The following is a 12,764-nucleotide window of genomic DNA, read 5'->3' on the forward strand; positions in this document are numbered from 1 at the left end:
GTCCTTATCCTGGTGAGTGCGGCTCCGTCCTGCTAAAGGGGTTTGTGGGGTCCATCCCCATCCCAGTGAAGGGGTTTGTGGGGTTATGCCTGATCCCAGGGAGGGAATTTGTGGGGTCAATCCCCATCCTGTTAAAGGGGTTTATGGGCTCCATCCAGGTGAAGGGGTTTGTGGGATCAGTCCTGATCTCAAGGAGTTTTTGAGGGTATCCTGATCCTGGTGCGAGGAGTTTTTGGGGTCCATCCCCATCTTGGTGAAGGAGTTTGCGGGGGTTATCCTGATCCCGGTGAAGGGGTTTGTGGGGTCAATCCCAATCCCAGTGAAGGGGTTTGTGGGGGATATCCTGATCCTGGGTGAAGGAGTTTGCGGGGGTTATCCTGATCCCGGTGAAGGGATTTGTGGGGTCCATCCGAGGTGAGTTGATGCCCCCCGCGGTGTGTGGGGTTTGTTCCCAACCCGGTGCCCTGGGTCCATCCCCATCCAGAACCGCCTGCGGAGCAATTTTAGGGCTGAGACTCCTTCCCAACCCCTCCGTCCCCCGCCCTTCTCGCTGCCAGCCCGGCCCATCCCGCCGGGAGCGGCCGCGGAGCCGCCGGGGGCGGGACCGGGCGGGGCCGGCGGCGCGGGCGGGGCCGGGGCCGGAGCGGGGTTGGGACCGGGACCGGGGCCGGTCCGGGGGTCCCAGCCATGCTCAGCCGGCTGGGAGCGCTGCTGCAGCAGGCGGTGGAGACGGTGAGCGGGACCGGGGGCACGCGGGAGGAACGGGACCGGGAATGGGACCGGGACCGGGACCGGGGGATTCCGTGCCCGCCTGACCCCGATCCCGGTGTGAGCAGCGGGAGCCCAGCGTGGACCTGCTGGAAGCCTTCACCGAGCACTGGACGGGCATCACCGGCTACTACCTGGAGGCCACAGGTGAGTGGGGTGCGGGGAGAGGGTCCCGGTGCCCCGGGCTTGGGGCGCTTTTGTCCCGGGATGGGCTCCGCGTTTCCCGGGCTGGAGTCGTTTTTCCCCGGGATGGGGTCTCAGGTGGGAATAAAGTCCTTGTGGTGTGGGAACAGAGTTGTCGTGTCCTAGGAGAGGTTCCTTGTATCCTAAAATAGGGTGTCCTGAAAACGGGAATGAGGGCTCTGTGCCCAAGGAGGGGGGGTCGCAGTGCTCTAGGACGGGACCCCAATCCCTGGGACACGATCCCATGTCCTGGGAAGGGACCGTGTGTCTTTGGAGAGGGTCCCTGTGCCCTAAAACGGGGTCCCCGGCCTAGGAATGATACTGTGCCCTGGGGCAGGGGACATGTCCCTGGACAGGACCCCGTGTCCTGGGACAAATCCCTGCCCCCTGCCATGGGACCCGGTGCGCTGTGGCTGCCCTGGCACGTGGGGACGGGGACGGGAGCCCCTTCCCAATCCCCGGCAGGTTTTACCCCCGCGGGGTTCTCTGCCCTGCGCAGCCCCTGAGCCCCCCGGGCAGCGCGGTGGGGTCGGCACGGAAGGTTTGGGGTGGCTGGGGACACTGCCGGCACAGGCTGGGGACACTCCCGGCACAGGCTGGGACACTCCCGGCACAGGCTGGGACACGTCCCTTTGGAAGCCCCGGGAGAGCTCCGGCCTCGGTTGCCCGACGGATCCCGGTGCCCGCTCTGCCCGGGGGTCCCCGGTGCCCACCGGAGGAACGGAACGGCGGCGGGAGGAGCGGGACGTCCGGCAGCGTCCTAGGCCGGAGCGGAAGCAGCGGTTCCATCCTCACATTGCCATCTAGCGTTGTTCCCGCTCCGGAGGAGCAGGGTTTAGGGATGGCACGGATCAGGGGAAACCCCTGGCAGAGCCCCGCTGGCACGGCTGGCACCTCACCGGGGCATCCCTCCCGCTGCTGTGCCCGGGGGGGACCCCGCCACAACCCCCCATCCTTGAATCCCTGAATCCATGATTACCTGGATCCATGAATCTCCAAATCCCTGGATCCCCAGATCCCTGAATCCTTGAATCCCCAAATCCCTGATTCCCCAAATCCCCAGGTCTCCGAGTCCCTGAACCCCCGAATCCCTGGATCCCCAAATCCCCAGATCCCCAAATCCTTGAACCCCTGAATCCCCAAATCCCCAGCTACCATTGAATCCCTGATCACTGATCCCCAAATCCCCGAATCCCTGAACTCATGAATCCCTGATCTCTGAATCCCCAAATCCCTGGATCCCCCAAATCCCTGATCACTGAATCCCCCATCTCTGAATCCCCAAATCCCTGGATCCCTCAATCCCCTAATCCCTCAATCCCCGATCCCTGAACGCCCAAATCCCTGGATCCCTGATCTCCGAAGCCCTGAATCCCCCAATCCTCAAATCCATGGATCTCTGAATCCTCCAGTCCCAGATCCCTGAACCCCTCAATTCCCAAATCTCCGAATGCCCGAATCCCTGAACCCCTGAATCCCCAATCCCTGAATCCCCAAATCTCTGAATCCCGGTATCCCTGAATCCCTGAATTCCCAAATGCCTGATCCCTCAATCCCAAATCCCTGAACCCCTGAATCCCAGAATCCCTGAATTCACATATCCCTGAAGCCCTGGATCCCTGATCCCCAAATCCCCAATCCCTGATCCCCGAACCCCCGAACCCCAAATCCCCAGTCCCTGATCCCCAAATCCCACAGACGAGAGCGTTCTGGCACGACAGACAGACATCCCGTGGCGCCTGCGGCAGATGTTGCACCCCCAAATCCCCCAATCCCCCATTCCCAGATCCCTGAACCCCTGAATTCCCAAATCCCCAAACCCCGCAGACGAGAGCGTTCCGGCACAACAGACAGATATCCCGTGGTGCCTGCGGCAGACGTTGCACCCCCAAATCCCCCAATCCCAGATCCCTGAACCTCTGAATCCCCAAATCCCTGGATCCCCAAATCCCTGAATCCCCAGATCCCCAAATCCCTGAACCTCTGAATCCCCAATCCCTGAATCCCCAAATCTCTGGATCCCAGTATCCCTGAATTCCCAAATGCCTGATCCCTCAATCCCAAATCCCTGAACCCCTGAACCCCTGAATTCCAAGATCCCTGAAGCCCTGGATCCCTGATCCCCAAATCCCCAATCCCTGATCCCCGAACCCCAAATCCCCAATCCCAAATCCCCAAATCCCACAGACAAGAGCGTTCCGGCGCGACAGACGGACATCCCGTGGCGCCTGTGGCAGATGTTGCACCCCCAAATCCCCCAATCCCCCATTCCCAGATCCCTGAACCTCTGAATCCCCAAATCCCTGGATCCCCAAATCCCTGAATCCCTGAACTCATGAATCCCTGATCCCTGAATCCCCAAATCCCTGATCCCCAAACCCCGCAGACAAGAGCGTTCCGGCACAACAGACAGATATCCCGTGGCGCCTGCAGCAGATGTTGCACCCCCAAATCCCCCAATCCCCCATTCCCAGATCCCTGAACCCCTGAATTCCCAAATCCCCGATCCCAAATCCCCAAACCCCACAGACGAGAGCGTTCCGGCGCGACAGACGGACATCCCGTGGCGCCTGCGGCAGATGTTGGACATCCTGGTGCACGAGGAGCGGCAGCGCCCGCCGGGGGACACGGGGCCGTGCCTCGAGTTCCTGCTCCAGCACAAACTCCTGGAAACCCTGGGAACGCTGGGAAAGGCAGAGGTGAGGCGGGAAATCGGGAAAATCCCTCGGGAGAGGCCGAAGCCGCGGCCTTTTCCAGCTGCTTTACCTGGTGGCCCTCGATAATTTGAATTTTGGAGCATTTTTACAGAGAATTGGAGTTTGTGAAGTGGGAGGTGGTCACAGGGCTTGGGGGCTTTTTGGAAAAATTGGCTTTTTTTGGGGAAAATTGGGTTTTTGTGAGGGAAAACTTGGCGCTTTTTTGGGAGGGTCTTGGGGGTCTCAAGTTCCCCACTGGGATCCTTTCCGGGAGCTTGCACCTCAGTGCATCCCTGCTTGCACAGGAAGGGTTTTTATAAAAATATGTGGCACACAGATATATTAAAATTAAAATTAAAATTAAAACAGGCATTTAAAAAGTAAAAATAAATCATCTGGTACTTGGCTTTGCAGGAATTAAAAATAAAATTAAAACAGACATTTAAAAAGTAAAACTAAAAACATCTGGCACTTGGCTTTGCAGGAATTAAAAATAAAATTGAAATTAAAATTAAAATTAAAATAGACATTTAAAAAGTAAAAATAAAAACATCTGGCACATGGCTTTGCAGGATGAAGTGCCAGGTGTGGAAAAAAAGTAAATATTGGCCAAATCTATAACAAATATAATGGCTCTGCTGCCCCTTTGCTGCTAATAATAGCAACAGAAATAGATTTTTATTCAAGTAGAGGTGCAAACACGCTGGTCCTTTCACACCCAGGAGGATTTGGGGTTTTGGGGTGCTGGGAAATGGGAAATAGCTGGCACCTCATCCTGCAAAGCCAAGTAGCAGATGTTTTTATTTTTATCTGTATTTTTATTTTAATTTTTATTTTAATTTTTATTTATTTAAAAAATATCTGTGTGCCAGACTATTTTTCTTTTTATTTTTTTATTTTAAATTTTAATTTTTATTTTTATTTATTTTTATTTTAAAAATATCTGTGTGCCAGATTCTTTTTCTTTTTCTTTTTCTTTTATTTTTATTTCTATTTCTATTTTTATTTTTATTTTTATTTATTTTAAAAATATCAGTGTGCCAGACTATTTTTCCTTTTTTTTTTTAATTTATTTTTATTTTTATTTTTATTTTTAAAATATCTATGTGCCAGACTCTTTCCAGAGTCCCAAAACAGCTTGGCCTTGATTGGCTAATGAGTGAAAAATAATTCATAGCAGAATCCAATGAAACAATCTCCAAACACATCCAGACGAGCAAGACAGAGGAGAAGCAAATGAGATCAGAATTGTTTTCCTTTTCTCTGAGGCTTCTCAGCTTCCCAGGAGAAGGATCCTGTGTGAAGGGATTTTTCCAGACAATATGAATGCCACATTTGAAGGGATCCGGGGGATTGTTTGGGGTGATTTCCATGGAAATCAGGGATGTGGCTGATTGCTGTCCCTGTCCCTGTCCCAGTATCCCCCCGGGATGAGGCAGCAGGTCCTGCTCTTCTTCAGCCGCCTGCTGGGGCAGCTGCAGCACCCGCTCCTGCACTACCTCAACGTGCACCGGCCCGTGCAGGTGAGCTGCCCCTGTCCCCAGGGGGTGACACCCACGGGTGACACCCCCAGCACCCCCACATGCCCTGCTCTGCCCCCCAGAAGCTGCTCCAGCTCAGCGGGGACCGCCTGGGCTCTGGCACGGAGAGGGAGGAGGTGCAGTTCACCGCTGTGCTCTGCTCCAAGATCCAGCAGGATCCCAGCCTGCTGCCCTACATCCTGCAGGTGGGACACTGTGGGATTTAGGCTCCAGCAGGACCCCAGCCTGCTGCCCTACATCCTGCAGGTGGGACTGTGGGATCCCCAGTGGGATTTGGGATCCAGCAGGACCCCAGCCTGCTGCCCTACATCCTGCAGGTGGGACACTGTGGGGTCCCCAGCGGGATTTGGGACCCAGCAGGATCCCAGCCCTACATCCTGCAGCTGGGACACTGTGGGGTCCCCAGTGGGGTTTAGGCTCCAGCACGATCCCAGCCTGCTGCCCTACATCCTGCAGCTGGGACACTGTGGGGTCCCCAGTGGGATTTGGGATCCCCCAGTTGAGGTTTGGGACCCCCTTTGCAGCCTCCTCCCTGCCATAAAGCTCCTCAGGGTGAGGAGGAGGAAGGTGATGGCTGCAATGCTTTGCTGCTCCTCTTCCTCTCCAGGGAAAGAGCGTCCTGAACGGGAGGAGAGCCCCAGAGAGCCCCAGGACAGAGGGTTTGGAGCATCCCTTGGGCACTGCTGCCAGCTCCATGCCCAGGGCAGAGGGTTTGGAGCATCCCTTGGGCACCACTGCCATGTCTACCCCCAGAGCAGAGGGTTTGGAGCATCCCTCGGGCACTGCTGCAATTTCTACTCCCAAGGAAGAGCATTTGGAGCATCCCCCAGGCACCACTGCCAGCTCCATGCCCAGGGCAGAGCCTTTGGGGCATCCCTCGGGCACTGCTGCAATTTCTACCCCCAGGGAAGAGCATTTGGAGCATCCCCTGGGCACCTCTGCCAGCTCCATGCCCAAGGAAGAGCATTTGGGGCATCCCCCAGGCACCTCTGCCAGCTCCATGCCCAAGGAAGAGCATTTGGGGCATCCCCCAGGCACCTCTGCCAGCTCCATGCCCAAGGAAGAGCATTTGGGGCATCCCCCAGGCACCAGTGCCAGCTGCCCTCCAGCCCAGCCCTCCCCGCCACGCAGGGACAGCAACCTCGTCACCTGCCTGGTGGCACTGTGCAGGAGCAAGGTACGGCCTCAGGGGTGGCACCTCGGGGACAGAGGGCACTGCCAGGCATTTGGCCACCCCCGTGTCCTCCTCCTCTTCCTCGCAGAAGAGCCGGGTGGCGCTGAAGGCTCGGGAGAACGTGCTGCTGCTGGCGGGGCTGGCCCAGGAGGCGGCTGCCACCTGCCTGGCGCGGGGCACTGCCCTGTGCCAGCTGCTCGTGGGGCACCTCTGCGACCTCTACAGCGCCGTGCCCGCTGGCACCGACCCTGCTGATGTCCTCAGCATGGACAGGGCCAGCTGGAGGTGAGGGGGTGCCAGGCTGGGGGTGGCAGGCGCCACCCAGGCGGTGTCACAGCCACACGTTCTCTGTGCCACGCAGGTCGCAGGGGGATGGCGCTGGGGACGGCGGTTTCCCGGGCAAGGAGAGCCTGGCTGAGTTCCTGGGCTGGCTGGATTTCCTGGATGAGCTGGTGATGGGCGCCCACCCGGTGAGAAGCACAGGATTCGTTAATCTGGGAGTTAATTGGTGCCTGATCCTTGTCACCGAGTGCCACCTCCAGGGATGGCGACTCCACCACTTCCCTGGGCAGCCCCATTCCAACACCCAATCACCCTTTCCGTGGAGAAATTCTGCCTAATCCACCCTAAACCTCCTGGGGTGCCATTTAAGGCTGTGTCTCGTCCTGGGGGGTCCCCACTCTCAGCCCCTTTGTCCCCCCAGCTCGTGGCCGGTGGCATCAGCGAGGCCGTGGAGGAGAAATTCTTCCAGGGCATCCTGCAGCCCCAGCTCCTGCAGATGTGAGTGACCCCTTGTTCTACTCCTCAGGACCCCCTCAGGAGTGGAGGGGTTCCCCCTTTTCCCTGGACAACCACCCTGAACCCAGCTGAGGCTTTCTGCTCCTCAGGACCCCCTCAGAGCCAGGAAGGGGGGATTCCCTTTTTCCCTGGACAAACACCCTGACCCCAGCTGGAATGGGGACCCCCTCAGAGCCAGGAGTGGGGAGGGTTCCCCTTTTCCCTGGACAAACACCCCAACCCCAGCTGGGGCTTTCTGCTCCTCAGGATCCCCTGGAAGCCAGGAGCAGGGGGTTGCCCTTTATCCCTGGACAACCACCCCAACCCCAGCTGGGGGGTTCTGCCCTTCAGGACCCCCTCAGAGCCAGGAGCAGGGGGGGTTCCCCCTTTTCCCTGGACAAACCCCCCCTCCCACGCCACAGGTCGGAGCTGGCCGTGCTGGGCGCCACGGCCGTGCTGACGGGCACAGTGAGGCAGCTCCGCTCTCCCACCCTGCTCCACCGCCTCGTGCTCTTCCTGCTGGGGCCCCACCGGCACCCCGAGACCCCCGGGGACGCCCCCCACCCCCTGCGGGCGCAGCTCATCGAGCGCTGTGACCACCTGAGCGACGAGGTGAGCTCACCTGGGCTGGGCTGCCAGGGCTGGCAGTGCCAGGGTCTGACCCTGCTGGCCGTGCCCAAATCAGCCAGGCCAGGGTCTGACCCTGCTGGCTGTGCCCAAATCAGCCTGGCCAGGGTCTGACCCTGCTGGCTGTGCCCAAATCAGCCTGGCCACCCTGCCAGGGTCTGACCCTGCTGGCTGTGCCCAAATCAGCCTGGCCAGGGCTCTGACCCTGCTGGCCGTGCCCAAATCAGCCAGGCCAGGGTCTGACCCTGCTGGCTGTGCCCAGATCAGCCTGGCCAGGGTCTGACCCTGCTGGCCGTGCCCAAATCAGCCTGGCCAGGGTCTGACCCTGCTGCCTGTACCCAGATCAGCCTGGCCAGGATCTGACCCTGCTGGCTGTGCCCAAATCAGCCAGGCCAGGGTCTGACTCTGCTGGCCGTGCCCAAATCAGCCAGGCCAGGGTCTGACCCTGCTGGCCGTGCCCAAATCAGCCTGGCCAGAGTCTGACCCTGCTGCCTGTACCCAGATCAGCCTGGCCAGCCTGCGGCTCTTCGAGGAGCTGCTGAGGAAGCCCCACGAGCACGTGGCTCACAACCTGGTGCTGAGGAACCTGGAGGCCAGGGCGTACCTGCAGCGCGGCCCCGAGGAGCGCGGGCCCCCCGAGATGGACCCCGAGGAGGACGGGCTGTGAGCAAGAGGGGCTGGGGCAGGGCCAGGGGGGTGCCCCCCACTCACTGCCCGCCCCCCTAATGCTGACCCCACACAGGGACCTGGAGGAGGATCCCTATTTCACCGATGGATTCCCAGACAGCTTTGGGGTGACAAAAAATCCTTCCCCAGCATCAGCCCCGTCAGGGAAGGGGCGAGTGAGCGAGGTGGTGAGCAGGTAGGGGCTGGGGTTTGGTTGAGGAATATCATTAAGGAGGGGAGGAAACCCTCTTTCTTTAGCTTTAAAGGCGAATGCTGGTTCCTAGCTTCTTAATGATAAGGATGATGATAAGTGGATCAGCTTTTTGGAGGGGCTGGGCTGGAGTGGGGGGGCTGCATCCCCCTCCCCATCTGTTGGAGCATGGGGGGGTAGGATGGTGGGGACAGACGGACACAAGAGATCTCTGCAGCCATGTGGGGAATTTGGGGTTTATTGCCAAGGGCCTGGGGGCAGGGCCCTGCTGGGAGCTGCCAGGCACAGCTCAGAGCAGGACTGAGAGAGGAGAGGGGGAGAGAGGATGAGAGGGTGAGAGAGTAAGGGAGTAAAAGGGGTAAGAGAGCGAGGTTCCCGTTACAGCACCATAAATCTTCTTCTGTGTTGAATATTCTGATTCCCACTAACCAATCCAGTACAAGATACAAATCCTACAGCATTTACATACAGCCTATAAGAATCACTACATCACCACACTGTGTTCCATTTTAAACCCTACAAACTCCTCTTTGGGCCCTTCTGCCAAGCTGGCAGGGTCTGCTCTGACCCTTGGGCCTGTCTGCAAGCAGAGGGTGTTGTTCCATCAAAAGGGGATCACCTTCAGCCAGCCACACCATTGTTTTCCAGTTGTTCAGTAACTGAGGGATCTCAAAGCTTGCTTTCATTTCAATCTCACTTACAGTTTCCATATTCTCCAAATCTTTTGCCAGACAATCACATTGATAAGGCTTTCCTGTTCCATCTTCCCCAGCACCCATCCTCTCCTCCCTCTCTTCCAGCTTCCTGTGCCTGGTCCCCGAGGAGGCCAAGACCTCGTCGTGCATGGAGGAGGGCGGATACGACACCTACGTGCATGATGCCCTGGCCATGGTGGGTGCCTGAGGGTGTCCCCAGCCTGTTGGCGGCTGTGCCCACCCTGGCTCTCACCTGCTGTCCCCCCTGGGCAGGTCCAGGCGTGCCGTGCCAGCGCTGCCCCGTGGGGGTGGCCCTCATCCCCTCGGCCCCTGGACTCCTGTCACTCCTGTCACCCTGGAGTGGCTTTTTACGAGGGACACTTCCTCAAGGTGCTGTTTGACCGGATGAGCAGGATCCTGGATCAGGTACTGGGTGCCCCCTGAGCCCCCCTGTGCCCCCCAGGACCCTCATCATGGACAAAGTGGCCAAAGCCATCCCCTTGGTGGGGACAGGCTCAGAATGAGGGGATGGAGGAGTCACCCAAGGTTCTGAGCATCCCCCCCATCCCAGCCCTACACCCCCCTGTGCCCCCCCAGGACCCCCATCATGGCCAAAGTGCCCAAAACCATCAGCGTGGTGGGGATGGGTTCAGAACAAGGAGATGGAGGAGTCACCCAAGGTCCTGAGTGTCTCTCCCCATCCCAGCCCTACACACCCCCATGTTCCCCCCAGGACCCTCATCATGGGGACAAAGTGCCCAAAAGCATCACCTTGGTGGGAATGGGTTCCAAATGAGGGGATGGTGGAGTCACCCCAGCTCCTGAGTGTCCCTCCCCATCCCAGCCCTACACCCCCGTGTTCCCCCCAGGACCCCCATCATGGGGACAAAGTGCCCTAAAGCATTGCCTTGGTGAGGATGAGGGAACGTTGGGGGGTCACCCAAGGTCCTAAGCGTCCTCCCCCATGCCAGCCCTACAGCCTGAACCTGCAGGTGACCTCGGTGCTGTCCCAGCTGGCCGCCTTCCCCCACCCTCACCTGCACGAGTACCTGCTGGACCCCTACCTCAACCTGGCCCCCGGCTGCCGCTCGCTCTTCTCCGTCCTCGTCAGGGTAACGTCACCCTCGGGGCTCTGGGGACACGGGGACACCCCCTGGCCGGGCGGGTGTCACGATCTGTTCTTACAAACGGGGTTTGTGAGGGTTCATGGGGTGATCTGAGGGTGCAAAAACCGACACGGCACAGGGGGTTTGCAGGGATAATCAAAACAAATGCACCTTTATTGAGTGACCACAGCAAAATGAGACTGAGGGATTGAGGGAGAGAGAAAGAGAGAGAAAAAAGAGAGAGAAAGAGGGGGATAGAGCTACCAAACATGGAGACAAAGTCCTTTGGTCCAGTCCAGTCGAGGATCCGCCTGTTCTGTCGGGGAGATCTCGAAGTCTCTCTCTAACTCAGAGGTTTTTATTATGATAATTCTGTTGAAAATTGTGAGGGGGGGGAAACAGATACAATAAGGAATAGATGTGACAGGTAGTCCATGCTCTCAGCAGTAAATGAGAGCCATTGTTGTTGTGGTCCAGCGGTCACAACCTGCAGGCAAACATCTCGCTTTGGTCAGCTTTGGTCCCCCACACACCTGCCCCGGGCTGGGGGTTTCAGTCCCAGTCCTTGGGAGGAGCAGAGGGGCCTTTTCACATGGGGGTTCCATGTCTCAGTCCTTGGGAGGAGCAGAGGGGCCTTTTCACACGGGGGTTCCGTGTCTCAGTCCTTGGGAGGAGCAGAGGGGCCTTTTCACACGGGGGTTCCGTGTCTCAGTCCTTGATAAGGAGGCTCCTCACATCTCAGTCTGTCTGTCACGGTGCTTGTAAAACAGCTGAGGGTCTGCTGTGGGGGGACCACCTGAACTCAGGAGAAGCCCAGCCAGGCCGAGAGCTGGGACAGCTCCCAGGGCTGTTGTTGCACACAGGGCATGGTGCCCCCTTCTTCTTCTCCTCATTGGGCTCAGTGCAGCACACAGCAAACAACACCTGTGGAAACAATGGCTTGGCAACGCCCTCAGGTCTCGGGCACGACTTTCCCCCTACAGGATCAGCAGACATTGGGGGTTTTGTTTTGTCTGTGGTCTCCCCAGTGACGATGGTGAGGCACATGAGGGATATTTCAGACAGGCTCTCCCAGGGGGTGACCCTCTGCTCCCTCCCCAGGTGATCGGGGAGCTGATGCAGCGGCTCCAGCGCGTGCCCCACGCCAGGGCCAAGCTGCTCCTGGTGCGCCGGCAGCTCCTGGGGCTGGTGCCAGGAGAGCAGTGAGTCCCCCAACAATGCCCTTTTGGGGAGGGGTTGTGCCCCACGGACGCCCTCAGTCGCTGGTGTCCCCGCAGGATGGATCACACGGTGCTGTTCAAGGGCGTGGTGGTGCTGGAGGAGTTCTGCAAGGAGCTGGCTGCCATCGCCCTGGTCAAGGGCCCACCCGAGGGGCCACCCTGAGCCCCTCCCCGAGCTGCCCCTCTTGGGGATGGCCCTGCCCACGCCCCGGTGGCCCTGCAGGAGCCAGGAATGGCCGTGGCTCCGCGGGAAGGAGCTGGCGGGAGGATGAGGAGGCGCCGAGTCCTTCGCTGTCACCTTGGCCAGCCCCGAGGTGTCGCCACGTCCCCGTGCTGGGTGCGGGGTGCTGGCTGCCGTGGCTCCTCCTGGGTGGTGGTTCCTGCTCCCCCCAAGGCTCCAGCAGGGAATTTTTAGGCAATAATGGGGTGTGTGGGACAGAGCACCCCCCAACTCAGCTGCAAGGACTCGATTGTCCCCTGCCCTGGCTCTGTGGCAGGGGGAGTGTGACATGTGTGACATGTCTGTGGGTGTGTGTGACACGTGTGTGTGCTCTGGTGGGGGTCTGTGCCCCCAGACCCCGCAAAGCCCCTCCCCAGGGTGATGGGACTCTGCTCCAATAAAGCTGTGACTCAGCACCACCTCCTGTGCCCCTTCCCAAACAAACACCCCCAAACCCCACTCTGCATTTCCCCCCAAACACCCCAAAATCCCACACCCTATTTTCCCCCAAACATCCCCAAACCCACTCCCCATTTCCCCCAAACACCTCCAAAGCCCCACTCCCCATGTCCCAAAAACCCTGCTCCCCATTTTCCCCCAAACACCCCAAAACCACTTTGCATTTTCCCCCAAACACCCCCAAACCCACTCTGCATTTTGCCCCCAAACCCATTCCCTATTTTCCCCAAAACCACTCCCCGTTTTCCCCCAAACACCCCCAAAACCCCCACTCTGCATATTCCCAAAAACACCCCCAAACCCATCCCCATTTCCCCCCAAACCCAACTCCCCACCACAGCCCGGACACAGAATCAGCAGCAGCAACAGCCAGGTTTATTTTTTTTTTTTTTAATTTTTATTTTATTTTATTTATTTTATT

The 12,764-nt window shown here is 58.5% G+C and overlaps 1 protein-coding gene across 2 annotated transcripts; it reads left to right on the top strand.

The window, feature by feature from the left end:
* Nucleotides 1-662: 662 nt before the first annotated feature.
* FHIP2B (FHF complex subunit HOOK interacting protein 2B) lies at nucleotides 663-12,303 on the top strand. Of its 2 annotated transcripts, XM_066567457.1 has the most exons (17): nucleotides 663-732; nucleotides 837-915; nucleotides 3,481-3,650; nucleotides 5,066-5,170; nucleotides 5,251-5,373; nucleotides 5,796-6,365; nucleotides 6,451-6,647; nucleotides 6,724-6,832; nucleotides 7,066-7,142; nucleotides 7,562-7,751; nucleotides 8,269-8,429; nucleotides 8,509-8,628; nucleotides 9,444-9,534; nucleotides 9,612-9,764; nucleotides 10,310-10,450; nucleotides 11,546-11,646; nucleotides 11,722-11,937. In XM_066567457.1, exons 1-17 carry the CDS (start codon nucleotides 688-690, stop codon nucleotides 11,825-11,827), a joined length of 2,538 nt encoding a protein of 845 aa, XP_066423554.1. In that variant the 5' UTR covers nucleotides 663-687; the 3' UTR covers nucleotides 11,828-11,937. The 2 variants fall into 2 exon arrangements, with proteins under 2 accessions (XP_066423554.1, XP_066423555.1); XM_066567458.1 differs by lacking the exons at nucleotides 663-732; nucleotides 837-915; nucleotides 3,481-3,650; ... (1 more) ...; nucleotides 5,251-5,373; nucleotides 11,546-11,646 and adding an exon at nucleotides 5,478-5,505 and having other exon boundaries at nucleotides 11,722-12,303.
* The last annotated feature ends 461 nt before the right edge of the window (nucleotides 12,304-12,764 follow it).

This window comes from Molothrus aeneus, chromosome 29, assembly GCF_037042795.1.
Source record: "Molothrus aeneus isolate 106 chromosome 29, BPBGC_Maene_1.0, whole genome shotgun sequence".
In the NCBI taxonomy this organism is placed as follows: Eukaryota; Metazoa; Chordata; class Aves; order Passeriformes; family Icteridae; genus Molothrus; species Molothrus aeneus.